Source organism: Meles meles, chromosome 8 (assembly GCF_922984935.1).
Source record: "Meles meles chromosome 8, mMelMel3.1 paternal haplotype, whole genome shotgun sequence".
In the NCBI taxonomy this organism is placed as follows: Eukaryota; Metazoa; Chordata; class Mammalia; order Carnivora; family Mustelidae; genus Meles; species Meles meles.
The window spans coordinates 914,626-932,822 of NC_060073.1; the positions used below are offsets into that span (position 1 = coordinate 914,626).

At 65.2% G+C, this 18,197-nt stretch overlaps 1 protein-coding gene across 2 annotated transcripts; it reads right to left on the minus strand.

Annotated features, from left to right (window-relative positions):
* Positions 1-821: 821 nt before the first annotated feature.
* LOC123948463 (toll interacting protein) lies at positions 822-17,981 on the minus strand. Of its 2 annotated transcripts, XM_046015603.1 has the most exons (6): positions 17,826-17,980; positions 9,703-9,852; positions 7,951-8,133; positions 6,832-6,984; positions 6,011-6,101; positions 822-3,295 (listed from the first exon to the last, which is right to left on the minus strand). In XM_046015603.1, exons 1-6 carry the CDS (start codon positions 17,856-17,858, stop codon positions 3,081-3,083), a joined length of 825 nt encoding a protein of 274 aa, XP_045871559.1. In that variant the 5' UTR covers positions 17,859-17,980; the 3' UTR covers positions 822-3,080. The 2 variants fall into 2 exon arrangements, with proteins under 2 accessions (XP_045871559.1, XP_045871560.1); XM_046015604.1 differs by lacking the exons at positions 6,011-6,101; positions 6,832-6,984; positions 7,951-8,133 and having other exon boundaries at positions 3,236-3,295; positions 17,826-17,981.
* Between the last annotated feature and the right edge of the window lie 216 nt (positions 17,982-18,197).

Here is an 18,197-nt window from a genome sequence, read left to right on the forward strand (position 1 = left end):
CCCATCGAGCATGCGTGCTTTGTGCTGCTGCTCTGAGCGAAAGACGGTCCTGTCCAGGGCGCCCGGGCGGCTCAGTCAGTGACACGTCTGCTTTCCGCTCAGGTCGTGAGCCCAGAGTCCTGGGATGGAGTCCCGCATCGGGCTCCCTGCTCGGCGGGAAGCCACCTTCTCCCTCTCCCGCTCCCCCTGCTTGTGTTCCTTCTCTCGCTGCATCTCTCTGTGTCAATTAAATAAATACAGTTTTTTAAAAGTAGTAAAAAAACACCAAAACCCATTCGTGGTGACACAGCGAGCAGCAGCAAGTCGTGGGAAGGAAACACACTGCAGAACCCCACTTTGGGCCCGGGGGTGGTGGGGGCTCGCAGCCACCTCCCCTGCCGGCTCCGGGCCACGACACTCGTCCCCGCAGCCCTCGGGCCTGCATGCCAGGCGGACATGCGGACAGACTCACGCCAGCAGCCTGAGCCTCTCCTGTCCCACTTCACGGAAGATTTTATCTGAGAGAGAGACAGAGAGGCACGGAGCACACGGGAGCAGAAGCACAAGCAGGTCCCCGCGGAGCAGGAGTCCGACGCGGGGCTCGATCCCAGGACCCCGGGTCATGACCAGAGCCGAAGGCAGACGCGTAGCGACTGAGACACCCAGGCACCTGTCTCTGTCGTTTTAGTCGAAAAAATGAAACTCATGCTTAGTATAAACACTTCGGGTTCCGCCCCGAATCCAGCCGGGAGACAGCACCCTTCCTCGCACAACCACGCGCACCCTGCTAGCGAGTGAGTACGCCCTGAGCTGAGTTAAAAACCACTCAGGAACAAGAACGGTAAAGTTTTGTTGAAGAAGTTTAATTCTCTACTTTTATAGATACCACGTATTAAATTAGAAGGCCAAAAAGCAAAAATATACTTTACAATCCAAGATAAATCCGGACACCGGAGCCGAGAGAAGCATCGGAAACACAGAGCTCTGAGAATCGTTCCCACCAGCACGCAGGGCTGCGGCCAGAGGGCACCGGTATGGGGAGGGGCGCCTGCCGAAGGCTGACGGGGAGGCGGGAGGAGTCCTGGCACACACCGACGTTCCGTCCTGGCTGACGGCATGGCGGGGCTGCCTCTGGAGGGAAGGCCACCAGCCAGCTCACGAAGGCCCCAGGGTCTGCGCCTGGCGCGCGTGGCCACAAGGCCCGGGAGTCCGTGGTGGCCACGCTGCAGCCACATCATCGGCCTGTCCCAGGCCTGCTTCAGAGGAACTGCGACGGGTCCCCCGCCCGCACCCCAGAGCAGCAGGCAGCCACAGGCCACGACCCGTAGGCAGGACAGCAGGGTGCGAAGGAGGAAAAAAGGGCCTGACGCAACCAGGGAAGGCCTTGCAGAGTGTGGGCTCTCTGATGTCAGTGCCAGAGGAAGGGGAGCACAAGTGACAGGTGTCGGGTCTCTCCCGCCAACCGAGGCCCCACGAGGCCCACTGTGGCTGCTGGCTGGGTTCTGTGGGCGTCCCCACAAGGAGCATATCCCCGATGCGCCCAGACGGCCCGGCAACAGGGAGGCGGAAAGCGGCACCGGGGCCTCTCGGACACGGGTTCCCGTGCTGCGCGTCAGTGGAGGTCGTCCCCAGAGGAGCGCGCTGCAGGCCTGCCCAGTGCTCCTGGGTAGAAATGCGCCGTGTGGCCCCAAGCTGTCCAAGCCGGGAACTGGCACTCCGCGAGAAAGCAAGGCTCCCATGTCCGAGCCAGCGGGTGGTGCCCATCCCCCGGCAGCAGTCTTCACCGAGAAGCCTGGCCGCTGCGGTCATCGGGCAGCCGGCACGCACGCCTTCAGGCTTTTGCGTGCGGATCCCTGATTGTCCTGCGCCCGCCGGCAGCAGCAACATCCTCCAGCTGATAGGAAACACCCCTGTGCAGGGGAAGGCGGAACGGGGTTCACCCTCATGCTGAGCCCGCGCAGGTCCGCGCCATAGGAGCCCCTCACGCCCACGGCGGAGACTCCATCTTTGAAGGCAAGCGTGCGTGTGTGGGCTACGAGCAGCACCCGAGAAAACGGCTCACGCTGCTGATTTCCACGAGGAGCCCCTACCCATCCCAGCCCAGGGGCCACGGCTGCCACGCAGCCCATGGCGCGGCACACGCACCTCCTGCCTCCGGAGAGGACTCGGACATTCACTGGGCAGCCACTCCTTTCACCCAAAGGGAATTCACGGGACTGGTACAGCGATTACTTTAATCAACGTCAGTAGGAAGCCAAAGGTTCCTAAACACCCTTTAATAAACGAGCACAAAGGACCGGACCTACCACTTTTACCCCCAGATTGAAGGCTCTGTTCCAAGAGTCGGTCAGAGGGAAGCGGCAACCCCTCGGAGTCCCGGCCCACAGAGCTGGCGTGACGCACAGCAGGAAAAGGCATCACGGGGTCCCCAGGGCCCAAGACGGCCCTGCTCCAGAGCCTGCGCGCGGGGCCAGGCAGGCTGCGGGCTCGGCGCACCCCAGACCCAGCGTGTTCTGCATCCGTGCGGAGCCTGCCGCTGGACCGGCGAGACGGGAGTCAGCCCGCCCAGGACATGGGTGAGCAGCCCAGAACCACACACAAGAAACATCCATGGAAAGACGGGAATTATACAGTTGCAAGTTATGAAGATAACCCCAGATCAGCTGTTAATGTTCTACATGCCAGAAGGAACCGGTCTAGCCCGGCTAAGGAGACTAACTGCATGCCACGAGTCAGCCTGGAGGACGGCGACACTTTCTACAGCGCCGGCAGAGGCGGGAGCTCGCGGGGAGCCTGCTTGCGACAGCGTGTGAGCAGCAGCACGCCGCACACGAAGACACACGTCTCCAAGCGGCGGGAGGGCGAGCGTGCGTACAGAGGACAAGCCCCCCGTGCCCGCTCTGCTCCCAACGAAGCCAGGGGGAGAGCCCCCACGCCTGAGTGACGCTGGGCTCGGCTGCCGGGGACCAACCACCCACATGCATCCCACACGAGGAGGAGGACTGGGACTACAGGCGTCCGAGCGAAGGCTACGCGGGGCTCCGTCGCAGGAACGGGGGGAGGGGCTGGGCCGGCACGTCGGGGGGTGGGGGGAGGAGGCTCTAGGACTCCTCGCCCATCTGGAGCAGGGAGTTGATGGCCGCGTCCCTGTCCCCTCTCTGGGCTTCCAGCACGGAGCGGATCACCTCCCGGTCCATGTTGGGGAACATGTCCTGGATGGCTCTCAGGTCCTCCTCGCTGCAGCGGGCCTGGGCACTCACGGCTGCTGGGGGCAGGGCCACAGGCACCACGCCGGGGCTGCACACCGCGGGCACACCTGCAAGCACAAGACGTGGTTTAGGGAACCCACGGCGGCACCAGCGTCCACGCTGAGTGCCGGCCCAGGAAGCAGAGATGTGGGCCTTGCGCCGCGGCCGCAGGCACGGGTCCGGGCCTGCAGCGTCCTAGCCTACAGGTGCACCCGCCATGCTCCGCATTCAGAGCCTGGACAGCTGCTCGCGCCGTGGTCCCTTCAAACTCCGGATGACACCACAGAGGCCAATGTTCGCTGCCCGAAGGCCACAAAGCAGTTCTCCGTCAGAGAAGGACCAGCACGCGGGACAGAGGCCCTAACTGTCCCACACGGGCTGGTGACGGTGGGCCAGGTGGTGCCGCCAGTGGGTCCCTCCAACGCCAACCAGCACGTGATCTCCGAGAGCGAGGCGCACACCCAGAGCCTCTCTTCCGGGCCACGGCGGTGAGAGGCCAAGAGCCCAACTCTCCAACCCACGGTCTGCAGGGTGGGCGGAGCCGCGGGGCAGAAGGGCGGCACGGAGGCTTCCCAGCCACGGTCCGGTGGGCACAGCCGCCGCCACACACCGGCTCCGTGGCCTCCGTGCCGCCCACGCACAGCTCAGCGCACAGATCCTGCCGCACTTTGCAAGAGCTCTCCCCCTCAGCCCAGGGTTAGCTCCACTGTGGGACCTCCCCCTGCTGGGGGGCAGCACCTGCAAGCAGCCCCCCCCAGAGGAGCGGGGTCCACAGACGCACACGCACCACACGCATGAACATGCACGCACACCCCCATACTGCGCTCACACGCGCACGCACGCACCACTCAGCACGCGCACACATCGCAACAAGACTGGGGACGTGGGATGTAAGTTGTCCACAGCGGAAGTCACTCTGCAGTACAAGCTTCACAAAACACGGCAGCGAGCGCAAGCCCGTTTGTAGGAAACGCACCGGAGCCGGTGGGCGGCTTGGCGTTGGGGGCCAGGCAAAAAGCTCCTTCCTCTCCTTGGTCACCTCCTGTGAGGAGCTGAGCGTCCCACAGCTCACCAGTGCACTGAGGAGAACTTCCAAGTCCCTGTTTACGCAGAACTCTCCTTTTCCAGAATAAACGTTTTAGGACAAGCTCTAAAGGCGTTTACGGAGAGCGCTAAGGAACCAGAATAGTGCGTGTCCTGACAGAGTGGACTTCTGGTTACCCACACGGGTCCCAGAGCAAGGACACTGTGGCTACGGTGCCCCTAGAAAGACGTCTGGTGACACCTCACCTGGAAACTGGGGGAGAGCCAGGCCGTCTAGGGCCGGGTCCTGATGAAAGGGGCACCTGGGGCACAGGCACAGACCCCCAGGAGGGGCCCTCGTGACTGCGGGGGCCACGGGGCTGAGCCGTGCTGCAGAAAGGTCTGGAAGGGTCTGGCCCTCCCGCCTGCACCTCTAGGGCCTACTGCCCGTCCACACCCTGATTCTGGACTTTGGCCTCCAGAAGGGAGGGCAGACCTTCCTGCTGTTTTCAGATGCCCAGGGCATGCACCCCTCGGCCCATCGGGCGCCTGTTCCTCCTCAAACCTCCAGGGGCGGGCGGTGAAACCCCGATCTCACCCTGACCCTGCAACCCCCGCAGGAAGGGGCAGGGAGGGCCCCAGGGAGAGCCCACGGGAAGGTCCTCCGCTAACCTCGCAGAGCCCCCCGAGGCGGGGGAGGTGCCCAGCCACAGGCCGGCTCACGGACGGGCGAGCGCTCTCCCACTCAGGGAGCTTCCCAGGCCGACGACGTGCCCTTGGCTTCCTGAGCTGCCGCGTCCCCGCAGAGACTCCTGTCTCCGGCTCAGCACGATGTCCTTCCGTTCTGTGAACCTGTCCAGGCTGCTCCAGAACTGCTGGGCCACCAAGGCCACTTCCTACTGGCTGGTTCTGTCATGACCAGGGCTGACCCTTTCCCCCGTGTCTGTGGGACGGCCCCCTGTGGAGACCGGAGTGCACGGCTCTCCCTCCGCGTCCCGAACCCGTGCGGGCACCTTGGATGCAGAGGCAGCATCCCCGCCCACTTCCTCGTGGGGCACATCTAGGCTCCAGGTGAAGGTCAGCCCAAGGTGACACCCCGGTCCTGCACCGGCCACAAGTGCACAGTGACGAGGTCTCTCTCGCCTGGCTCAGTGGAAACGGCAGGGCACCCCGCGCCACCCCAGCCTGGCCCCTCCGGCACAGTGGGACCACCACACCGCCTCCGGCAGAGACTGCAGAGACCCCGGCTCCTCTGTCTCCCGGCCCTCGGCGCTCACGGTCCCGCAGAGCCTGTCTGCGGACGCCCGCACACAGCTCTGCCTCAGCCGTTCCGCCCGTTTCCTGGCTGCTCACGGCGGGAGCTGGTTGAGCCCAGTCACCATCCGGCCAGAGCAGAAGTAAACTGGCGCTAACATCTGGAGACTGGAAGACGCGAAAGCAGCCCCACTGCCGTCACAAGCTGCTACTCGGCAGAGACCGCTGAGCGCGGCAGCGGGGACGTCAGGGCACCGGCTCGCTTCACCGTTCGGGGCAGGGTCTCTCGTGATGGGAACTCTACGTGAACGCGTTCAGAGACCATGTTTCTAAACTTACACAGAAGTGCAGCTTGCCCGCAGTTTGGGGGTGACTAGAAACGTAAAAAATAACTCACGCCTAAAACCACACCCTCGCGTCTGGAAGGATCCTGTGACGCAGAACGGACTTAGCTCACGGAACCGTGAGCCCCCGAGGACAGCGCTGGCGAGGGGACGGGCACACACCTGTGATGGGCACGTAGCCGACGCCTTGCTGGTACACGGTGGGCATCAGGACCACGGGCTGGGGCGGCACCATCACGGTGGCTGGCAGCGACTGGAACACACGGAAGACGATCACGGGGTCACAGGAGAACACAGCACACGGGGAATTGGACACACCTGGTGGAAGGCCTTGGCTACGGGCTGTTCCGGAGTTGTGGCCGACGGACCCATCAGAAGGGAACGCGGTCCCCGGAAGCAAACAAGTACTTTCAGGCCCTATGGGGTAACGCCTCCCGACTGCCTCTAGCACGCCACCGCTCAGGGAACGCAGTCGGGGTTGTGAGTCCGCGTGAAAACACCGGTCGTGTCATGAGACGTCTGGGAGTAAGACGACACGAACGCTAGGGCCTGCTTTCAAACAGCCCCGGGGTAAAGAGGAGAACCAAGGTCTGCCGGGCTGGGACACCTGCAGGGATCTTCGTCCAAGCAGATATGCAACAGCAGGGACACCACCACCGCCTCGGGGACACAAAGGTCCCAGAATGCCACCCACCCCGAGAGCAGTGGGCTGCAGACCAGATCCGGCACGAGCCAGGGGACCCGAGGACCAGAGGGCCAGAAGCAGTTCCCTCAAACCCCGTGTGGTCCTGAGACCCTCCCCCCCGACCCCGGACCACACGGCAGGCCCTCTCTGGCCACGGGGGAGGCCATACCCCGAGGGACAGGCCACCATGCCATGCTGCTCCCCCCACCAGAAGGCACCACGGTCCCAGTCCCTCAGGAGCAAACAGCCACACTGAGCTGAGGCTGCCCCTCCGCCCGCCTTCCTGCCCCGCCCTCACCGTGTAGGACATGACCAGGTTGATCATGCCCTCCTTGTCGTCACCCTGCCGGCCGCTCAGGCTGTACCACTCGTCCTCCACCTTGCCGTGCTTCAGGGACTCGGGAATGGTGACGTGCGTCCAGGCAATGCGGTCGTCCATGGAGAAGGCCCGCTGAGGGACATGGGGCACACGTGCTGCCGCCCCGAGGCCCCGCCCCTGCCGCCCCCTCTCCAGGCGCTCTCACAGCCCCGGAGCCCCGCCACAGCCCCACCCCTCACCCTGCCCTGGGGGCCCACCTCCTCCAAAAGTCACCCCCCAACCCCACCCCAACGCCTGGTCCCCCCCACCACGACACACACAGGATCCCCAGCCTCAGCCCCACGAAGCCAGGAGGGCCTCTGCCCGCCCCCTCGGGGTCCCCTGCAGGTCCAAAGCCTAGTGGGCACGGACAGAGGGAAGAAGTCCCTCTCCCTGCTAATAAGCAGGCCCCCCCTCCTATCCCCCGTGCTGAGCAAAAGGAGAGAAGAAGTAGGAGAGAGGAACCTAGAAGGCAAAAGAGAGGGCAGAGGGCACCATACTAGGTGGGGGCCCACCTCAGGCCCTGCTGCCCAACCCCCAGCCTCCGACCTCTCCCCCTGCCAACCAAGCCCCTGGGGCTCCCTGGCCAGCCAGAGCGGGCTGGGCGGCCCCTTGCACATGCCCAGAGGACCAGGCTCAGGACGAGCCCCATGGCATCCCTCTGACCCTCCCAGGGACACCTGGGGGGCTGGCAATTTGCCCAAGAACCCCATTCCACCCAGCGTGGGGTCTAAGCCACTTTATACCCAACCTGATCGCAAGAGCTGGCCTCCGCGGGCCTTTGGCCTGGGGATGTGTCCTGGGGCTCACAGAAGGGGCTGTGACCAACACTGTCTCCCCAGAGTGCCGGGTCCCCGGCCCCGGGACGCCGTTTCTGCACGTAACTGGTCAACAGACCCGTGTGGGGCCGTGTCCTGTGCGCTGCTAGGGACACCAGGACGCCCATCACAAGGCAATAACGGCCTGTGTCTGGGCAGGCCTGCAGCTCCCGGGCGGCCTCCGTGGAGGAAGGCCACAGGCGGCCCACATCCCCGGACCAGCGACGGGCGGCCCGCTCACCTCGTCGAAGATCTCCAGGTAGAAGGAGTCCACGCCCGGGGGCACCGTGCACTGGATAACCTTATTCCAGCGGGGGTTCTTGGCGCCGTTGTGGGCGGTGGGTGTCTCGTACACGGCGTAGCCCAGGCGCAGGCGGCAGTAGGGGTCCATGCGGGTCATGCCGTAATTCTTCGCCAGCTTGGCCTGAAACACACCAGCGTGACCGAAGGGCGGCCGGTGTCGGAGTGGAGGACACGTGCTCACCACGCTGTCCACCCACTCCGAGTCACCAACCCTGGCGTTCCCCAGGGACGAAGATACGGCCACCACTGTGTTCCTGTGCTCTGGGTGCCCGGTCCCTGCTCAGGTCAAGGGAGCCATGGTGCCACACGGGGTAGCTCCTTCTCCAACGTCCCCTCAGAAGAGGCTGCAGGGCAGGGTGATGGGTGGGCTGTCCTGGGCCAGAGCCGAGAGCCAGCCTGGAGCAGTGGGGCCGCAACTTCAGGCCACGGGCCAGCTGTCGCCAGGCTCCCCGTTCTGGTCTGTGTCCCCTGCTGCGGGCATGGACCCTGAGGAGCCTGACCGTCACCCGGACAGGCCTCCTTGGCACTAAGAAAGCGCAGGAACTGACGAAAAGCGAAGGCTTTGGCTGCCCGGGTCTCTGTCTGCAAACAGCCTTCCCAGTGGATCTCACCACTCCAGCGCCCCCGCAGCCTGGGAGAGGAGCGCGGTGCCTGCCACCCACCGACCCCGACCCTTCAGGCCCGGACGTGTCTGCCGAGAGGGGCACGAGCAGACACACGTGGGACGGAGCGCCATGCGCAGGACAGAGGAGCCTCTCAAACCTCAGTGACGAGAACACAGCCCAGTGGAATGTGGGCGAAGACCCGTGGGGGACGTGCTGGCTCCGGGCCGCCGGCCGTCATGGGGACATAAGCTCAAACCCCAGCGAGCCCAGCCAGACCGACCCTGTGCTGAGCCGCACAGCACCCACGCCTCGCGCGCGGGTGGCCGAGGACACACCTGCTGGGCACCCATGGAGGCCCCGTAGGACGTGCCGTGGACGCTTCCAGCTGCAGCCGGGCGGAGGCCGGGCGCGGGGACAGGAAGGGGAGAGGCGGGGCGCTCCATGGACAGGAACCACCAGGAAAGCAGGCGGTGGGGTGGCCCAGAAGCACAGTGGGGCCCCGCAGACGGGGGAAAGGCTTATCATGGAGGAAGTGGGAAGCCACGGGCCATGCCGAGCAGCCCAGCTGCTGCACAGGGCTGGGGGGACAGTGAGCAGGGCGCAGACCCGCTGCTCATGTAGGCGCACGAGAGGGCGAACTTTCGGAAACACCTGAGGATCTGCGGTGACCCCGTCACCCCGAGAGTGTGGCCAGGTGTCTGGGACGCAGTTCCCGTAAGACCCACGGTATTCGTGAGGCCGGACTGTGACTCTGCCTGCGTCCCAGGGACTCCCCTTTCTCCCTGGTTTCACAGAAAGCCACGGACACCCAAACCACTTTAGGCCCTGACCGTGCCTCTGGCTCTCCTGGGGGTCCGTGCCCCCACCTCGCCAGCAGCCGTGGGGTCGGGAAAGGCGTGAGCGGCAGGAGCAGGGCCGCACATGGCACGCGCGCCCGCACCCCTCCCCGGTGATCCTGCCGCTTCTGGCAGAAGCCGCGGAATCACCTGCATCTTTTACCAGATGCGCTTCCGGAACAAAGCAGAGGCGCCCCGCCTCCACGGAAAGTGCGGTCCGGCCCCCCGCCCTGGGAGCCCCGCGCGCACCTGCACCACGGTGATGCTGAGGCGGCCCACCGCGCCCACCGCGCCTCCGAACTGCAGCTGCTGCGCCGCCTGCGCGTCCAGCTGTAGCTGCTGCTGCGCGGCCGTGGGCGTGATGCGGAGGAAGTCCTGCGGCAGCTCGCCGACGTACACCTTCGGGGAGAGCACACCGTTAGTGGGGCAGGAGCCCAGCCACGTCATCGCCAGAGCAGTGGACGGAGCTGCACACCGGGCTTCTGCGGGGGCCGTGGTCGGGGGCCACACACCCTAACCCACGTGTCCGCCGTCGGCTTCCCCTGCAGCCACCGGGATGAGCCACGCCTGTGAGCTGCGAGGCCCCAGTTGAAAGCAAGCAGTGAGACAAAATCGGAAGCTTGGATTTCTACTTGTGTGCAAACCCACAGCTCAAACCAGCAATGGCCCAAAAGACCCCACAAAGCCCCAAACACCTCCCCTTTTGGCCTCTTGCTGATCCCTTTGTCCACGAGGCTGCCTTGCCTCGGAGAGACGGGGCCGGGGATGCGCCAGACGGTGGACTGCACAGAGGCCCCAAGGGTTCCCAGGAGCCTGTCTTCCAGGAAGAGGCAGCGGCCACCGCGGATGGGGCTTCCCCTGCGGAGACAGCAGAGCGAGGCCCCGCGGGGTATTCGATGGGGGGCGGCCTGCACGTCGCTCTTCCCAGCCAGGGCGGGCTCAGAGTCTGGAGGCTCCGGGCGGAAGGACGGACGGACGGCCCGGGGAAACACGGTGGACGCAGCTGCTGGCCACAGAGCCCCGCGGGAGGGGGCAGCAGACCACAGTGCAGGGGGCCCGGGTCCTCCTCAAGCCTGGGGACGTCACCAGGGATTCAGGAGAGCCTCGAAGGAGCGTTATTTTCAGGAAACGCCCCCGCGCCTCAGCGAGTTGTGGCGAACTGCATTACTGACGGTGGCCACTAGGGACCGCACGTGCACACTAAGGCCTGTGTTGCGGAGGTCCCAGAAGACTGGGTCCCGCAGGATTCCAGACTGAGGTCACAAGCACCAATGGGAAAGCATTTCTCTGCTGTTTCACTTCAAACGTCCTCAGAAAGCTCTAGGTCCCTGTCCTTCGAGGCCCCGTCTCGGGCCTGGTGTTGAAACTGAACGAAAGCCACTCCCAGACGCCTGTCTCCGGTTTCCCACGGCCCCCAGCTCGGCACCCAGCAGCCTGGTGCTCCAAATGCTTCTCTCTGCAAAGCAAGCGCCCCTTCTGCTGGCTGCACCCCACGCCGGGCCGTCTCAGGCACCCGGGGAGGAGGGCCCCTCGCACCTCTGTGTCTGCAATGGGCAGCCCGGGGGGCTCATGTACTCGTTACAGACACAAGGGAAAAGCAGTGGGGCCTGGGAGGCCCAGGGTTGCCAGGTGAGGACAGCCCTGGCTCCCAAAGGGCCTTGCAGGTGCCCTTCCCCCAGCGTGCCGCTCGGCTCACCCCAGGGCTCGCCCTGGAAAGGAGGCCGCATGCCCTCCCGCACGGCGGAGATGCTGCGGCTGGCCTGGCGGCTATCCGACCGACGCCCATGGTCACGACGGGTACACGTGCGCACATGCGAACCACACTCCCAGCCAGAGCTCTTCCCCAGTCCATGGGGCCGGATGCTGCCTTGCCAACCGGCCACTGGCCTCCCAGCCTCCGCCTGCAGCGGCCGTGGTGAGCTCTGCCCGCTCCCGTGAGGGCGACCTGGCGCGCACAGGGACTCAGGCTAACCAAACGCGAAACATCAGTGCACACAGATCAGATTCTCAGTTATCCTGACAAATAACCACTCCCTCCGCACCACACAATGCAGCTCTGAGGGGACACACCAGGGACAGCCACGCAGGTGTCGGCAGCGACAGCGGTGACGGGGTGTGCTCTACCGCTGCTTCCCGTCATCCCATCCCCAGACCGGGACTTGCAGAACGATGCTCCCTCTCTGCTGTGCTCATCGGGGTGTTCTTCAGGGAGAATACGCCCCTTTAGAAGGTGCGGATAAAACTGTACTACAGGTAAGAGATTGGGCGCCCGGGGTGCAGCTGGCTCAGCCTCTGACTCCTGATTTCGTCTCAGGTCCTGATCTCAGGGTCCTGGGACTGAGCCCCACAATGGGCTCCTTGCTCGTGCGCAATCTGCTTGGGATTCTCCCTCCCTCCCCTGCCCGGCCCGCTGTGCTCGTGTCTGCTCGCTTGCTTTCAAATAAGTAAACCTTAAAAAAAAAAAAAAAAAAAAAAAGATCAAATATCTAATGTTCCTTCTCAACCACTTTTCAACTGTGAAACCATAGCCATGAAACTAGGGTTTTTACAACATAAATTAACAGTGCAAACAAAACATGGGAAGGGATAGACGTTGAGCCCCCCGCCAACACCAGCACTGACAGGAGGGGGGACACCAGCTTCCGGAAAAGCCACGAGGAGGACCCCACGCCCTGAGGCTTCTTCCTGCCTGAGGGACAGGCTACAACGTCCCTGACCGCAGTCCTCAGACAGTCCAAATCCCCAGAACAAGGCAAGTCTGAGATGGGCCCAGACAGCAGGCCACTAAGGGTCCATGGCATCCAAATAAAGCCCAGAGCAAGCGGTCACGCAGCAAAGCCAGTCTCTGGTGACAACAGTCGTGCCCTGCTGGCGTCAGACGTGGGGACCTCACACAAGACGCAGAGACGTGAGAGCTCTCGCACTCTCACAGCCGCTCTGTACATGGAACGTGCGAGGCCAGGAGAAAACGTCAACCTCACCAGAAAGGAAGGAAATGGCGCTTGGCTTCTTACGAAACACCGCGCCCGCTGCCCCGGGAGCCGCCACACAGGCCCGTCCACGCAGCACACACCGTGGACGAGCCTGGGCGCCAACACAGGCCCGACCGCTTCAGAGACCAGCGGGGAAGGTCGTCGGGAGCACCTGCCTTACGCCCGCACGGAAGTTCAGGGCTAACCCCCAAACTGACCTCTGCCGACGACGACGGAAGAAACGCTGAGCGGTCACGCCCAAACACGCGCGTCATCCTGCCTCGGAGACTAGAGAACGATGAGTCCTGGTCAGAGACACGTAAGGGACACTGTCAACCGTCACCTGGCTCATGCTTACAAGGGGGGCACACTGACTCCAAAACAATGTCAGCCACGCACCGGCTGGGGCAGGTGGCCCTCTGGGCCCGTCTGTCATCGCTGTGCCTGCAGCGAGCAGCTCATTTCTCCTCCCACCCGCCCAGTCTGCAGACAGCGCCCGTCAGCCCACGCGCCGGACAGCAACTCGGGCTCGGCGTGCAAACAGCCGTGCGAACAGTCAACACGCGGCCACGGCAAGGTTCTCAGGGGCGCCTGGGGGGGCTCAGTAGCTGAAGCCTCTGCCTTCGGCTCCGGTCATGATCTCAGGGTCCTGGGATCGAGCCCCACATGGGGCTCTCTGCTTGGCGGGGAGCCTGCTTCCCCCCTCTCTCTGCCTGCCTCTGCCTACTTGTGATCTCTGTCAAATAAATAAATAAAATCTTCTTAAAAAACTGAAAAACTGCTAATGTTTTGTATATATTTGTTGAGCAACCTTGAATGTATTTATTCTTGTAAATTGTAATGTGTCAAATTACACACACAAATCAGCAATTTATATAAATACTGTACCAACAAAATCACGAATTCAAAAATTCATTCAATTGTTGCTTTTCCAGTAAAACATCTAGAAAGTTTTCTTAGAAAGTATTTTTTTTTAAAGATTTTTTAATTATTTATTTGACAGAGAGAGAGATCACAAGTAGGCAGAGAGGCAGGCAGAGAGAGAGGAGGAAGCAGGCTCCCCACCAAGGAGAGAGCCCGATGCGGGGCTCGATCCCAGGACCCTGAGATCATGACCTGAGCCGAAGGCAGAGGCTTTAACCCACTGAGCCACCCAGGCGACCCCTTAGAAAGTATTTTTAATGAACTTTTAATTTTTGCCTGATACGCGAAAATACTTTTTAGTATCCTGGTGGATGTTCTTTTTGGCCCCCCGACAAGGTGACGGGGTGGAGAACTCCTGTGGCACGGAGACAAACATGGGAACAGTGGCACGAGGCAGAGCTCCCGTGTCTGTGTCCCCCACCAAGTTGATGGCCACCTGACGCCCAAGGAAACAGGCGTGATGATGCCACGAGGAGGAGGAGCCCCAGCACAGGCCGCTAGTCTCTGTGAGGCCGTCCCCTGGCTCTGCTCTTTGGAGAACCTGCTCCGCCCTCTGGGGCCAGCACCACCCCCGAGGACACTGGCACTCAGGGCTCCAGAAGCCCCACCATGGTCCGAAGAGGTAACCCAACACAAATGCCTGCCCGGTCCACATCACTCCCGCTGGAACCACCGCTGAAACGGACAGAGAAGGCTGACACCAGAGACACAGACAAGCCCTTGGGGCCCTGAGCTGTGGAGGGGCCGAGGGCCAGGCAGCGAAGTCACAGCTCACAAGACGAGGCGCCCCAACCGCAGAATGGTGTCTGGTGGGCCAGGAGTCCCAAACCTCCCCGGCGTTGCAGGGGCCAGTCGTGCTGAAGGCCCTGGAAGGGGACACGTGTCACCAGACTGACCAAGGCCACCGGTCAGCAGGGTCCTATCTCCCAAGCGACTGCACGAAGGGGTGGCTCCGACCCCCAGCCTGGCTGGGACAGAATCCTTGCTGCACCCCGCAGGAGGGGGCCCAGGCGGCGGAAGAGCCGGGCCCCTGCCTGCAGGGTGTGATAGCAGATGGGCCGTGGGGACAGCAGAGGCGTGTGGGCGAGGCAAGGGCTGAGAACCTCACTCTGCTCAGAAGGCGGGGCTCCCTGAGGGCTCATCCTGACCCTGGGGGAGACTGCAGTGGGGTCCACAGGAAGGAGGGCCCCGCTCTGTCTGCGATGCCTGGAGCCTCTCCAGGGCAAGGAGCAGCTGAGCGCGGGACCTGCTCCTCAGGAAGGAGGCTGGGAGGAGACAGGGAGTCACCGTCATGCTGGAGACCCGGAGCCAGGGTCTCAGGGCGGAAGGACACAGAGAAAGAGCAGGAGGAGCTGGTGGAAGGAGATCCAAGTGCAGACAGTGGCCTCGGCGCAAGGAGAGGCTACGGTCACCTGGCTCACAGGGGATGACCATTTCCAGAGGGCCCGGGAGATGGGACGCGAGGTACGGCAGCGCCGACCCCGGGCACACCTGCACCGGCTCCGCGAGGCCAGAGGGAGGGGCTTGGCGCTGCGGTGACGAGGAGGGCGGGCTGCCAGCAGGGCAAGCGGGGGGCCACGGCAGCCAGGGCGCGTGCGGGAGCCCACGGGCTCATGGTGCTCGACAAAGGAGACGTCGCCACGCGCAGGCCTGAAGGGAAACCGAGTCCTGCCTCTGCCGCCTGGAAATGGACGGGCAGGAGCCGAGCACGTCCTGATCTCCCCGCACGACGTCTCAGGACAAGCGGACCGGGCGGGGGCGGCTCTGCAGACCGCTCTGGTCCATCAGCGCAAACAGCCACGAGACACCCGCCGCGCCCTGCGCCGGCCCGCAGTCGCCCACCCGGCAATCAGCACCGACATCGGGAAGTTATTACCCACGTCCACCGCTTTTTTGAACTCATACACACGCTTATGTTTACAGGCCGGTAAGGACGTCGTTACCGCGTCACCTACCGAAAACAATCGCCGTCAGCGAGGCCGACGAGGGCCTGGAGTCTCAGGTCAGCCGAGGGCCGCCCCGCAGGCCGGCTCGGGAGGGAAAAGGCATCACGAGGAAGAAGGCCTGCGCTCGGCCTGAACCTGCTCACGGACCAGCGCCTCCGGAGGAGATCGGGTGGTCGTGCTCAGCCTGGACTCCGGGGGGCCGCCCTGCGCGTCTGTGAGGGAGGCTGGAAAGGCGCTCGCTGCCTGGGACGGAGCCTCGGTCACCATCCCCGCGAGCTGGCGGGCCCAGCGTGTGCCGCAAACTGCCCGAGCTCCCCGGGGGAAGGCCGGGTCTGACCGGCGCTTCTGACAGGCTGTGGGCTGGGAGGGAAAACAGAGGTCGTCGCGAGAACACTGGCCATGGGAAAAGCGAGGCCAACAGCACAGGCCTGGGGCACAGCTTGGCGGCGATGCAGGGAAGGAACCGGCCCCAACGGACAGACGCCTAAGCAGCACCCGAGCCCCACCAAGGGGCACAGCTGGCACCGCCCACCGCAGCCCACCTCACCCAGCCCCTCAGGCTTCCCGGCTCAGGGACGCAGGAAACACCCCGTCCCCTACCAGGCAGACTCTCCCTCCTCCTTCACTCCCCCAAGGACGCTGCCTGTCACTCCCTGTGGCGAGTGGGACCCGAAGGATGCCCCCCCGTGCACCTGAGTCCAGGTGCACCCTGGGCACCCTGAAGCCCCGTGGAGCCCTGTGCGCCACACGCGGAGATGCGGGCCCTCCATCGCCAGCCACACGGGCTCAAGAGGGCGCCCAGCCCCCACCCAGCCCCTGAGCGCTGCCGGGTGCTCCCTCACTACCACCTGCGGGTGCTTTCACCTGGAAAAGCACCTGGCCAGGCCTGCTGCTCGCACTGGCACAGCCCCCCCCGGCCACGGCCCCCAGCCCCTCCCCACGGGCGGGCCGGGCTCCTCCAAGTGTCAGGTTAGCTGCCAGGTCCCCCAAGAACCTTACCCACCTCAACCACGGCCCTGACAGGCCCCCCACACCTAAGTCCGGAGACGAGACCCACAGCTCTGGGCATCTGGGTGGCTCCGTCGGTGGAGCGTCTGACTTTGGTTCCAGCGCAGGTCACGACCCCGGTCGGATCGAGCCCCACATCGGACTCCACGCTCAGCAGAGTCTGCTTGTCCCTCGCCCGCGCTGCTCACGCGCGCTTCTCTCTCTAGTAAATAAGATCTTTAAAAAACAAAAAACAAAACAAAGAGCCACAGCTCTGCGCCCGCAGCTCCCCAGCTCCCGGCTGTCTCCCGCGCTGCACGGTAAGACCCTGACTGCGGGCACCACACCCGGGTGCTCCGTGTCACGCTGCCCCAAACACCGGGACCGGTGACACCGGCTGAGGAACACGTCAGGTGCCCTGCGCTGGCACTCAAGACCCCAGCCCCAGAGGCCGCCTTCCCGAGCCCCCAGCAGCTCCGGCCCAGCCCTGACCTTACTGCGCGTCTGCAGGTCAGGGACTGCAGGTCAGGGACGGCACCCACAGTGCACACCAGCGCGGACACCTGACGCCACGCAGGGGCACAAGCGGCGCAGGTGACAGGCAGCGGCGACCGCACGCGCAGACACTGGCTCCCGAGCCCGGGGCTCTGCGCTGTCGCAGAGCGAAGTGTCCCCCGGACCCAGGACGAGCGGAGCCCGTGCAGCCTCCCCTCCCAGCAGACCCTGCCCGGCTCCGCGCACGTCTACGCTCGGGACCCGCCTCCCGCGAAGGCCCGCGGCTCCCCCGCGCGCTGTGGGAGGACCAAGGAACGAGCGCCGGGCGGGCTCCCTCGCTCCGGGGTCAGCCCGCCGCGGACACCGCCCGTGACTCGCCGCAAGCCGCGGACGGGTCCAGAGCTCTCCGCACGCGCTGCGGGGCCCTTCCACACCCACGGGCCGCGGGGCCAGCTCCCCTTCCGGCTCCCGGACCGCCCCAGCCCGGGGGCTTCCCCTCAGCCTCAGCGAGGCCGCCCCTCGGCGAGCACCGGACGGCGCGCCCCGCTCCGGGAAGAGCCCCGCGACCTCTGCCCTGCGGCGCGTCCCGAGCGGCTGCTACCGCGAACCTCCGGTCTCCGACGCCCCGGCTGCGGTCCGGGCTGCGCGAGTCCCCCGCCCCGAGCCACCCGAGCCGCTGCCCGCCCGCGCCCCGGCCACGGCCCAGCGCGGGGACCACGCCGGAGCCGCCGGGTGCTCGGTTCCGCGCTCTCGCCGGAGAACGAAGAGGCTGACGGCGGACGAGGGGCCCGGCGGGGCCGCGAGCCCTACTCCGGCTGGGGAGGACGGCGGCCGCCGAGGCTCGGGTCCTCTACGGACGCACGCTGCGGCCGCCCCACGTGAGGCCCGCCGGGGCCCGCGGGACCCTCCCCGGTGCGGGGACCCACGCAGGGTGCCGGGCCTCCTCGGCCGCCACAGGCCCCGCCGCCCCGCCCGGAGCCCGTCGCCGGGCCCTCCCCGGACGCTCCGGAGACCCGCCCGCCCCGCGCGCCCCCGCCCGCAAGCTCACCGGCCCGCGCTGCGTGCTGACGGTGGTCGCCATGGTGCTAGCGGCTCCCGCCTCGCCCACCGGGAGCGGACGCGTCCGCGACCCTCGGCGCCGGAGCCTGCGACACCAACCGCCGGTCCTAGCGAAGCGGCCGCCGCCTCGGTCAGCTGACGCCTGGCCCCGCCCCCGCGCCGCTCACTGCGCAGGCGCCAAGTCCGCCCCGCCCCGCCCCTTCCGGCGCCGCACGCACGCGCGCCCCCGCAGGCGCATGAGCCTCTCCCCGGGTCGCGGCCCCGCGAAATGCCTCCCGAGCTGACCGTGTGCGCATGCCCGCAGTGGCGAGCACGCGCCGGTCACGTGGCCGGGTGGGGCCCGCCCCCCCACCGCCTCGAG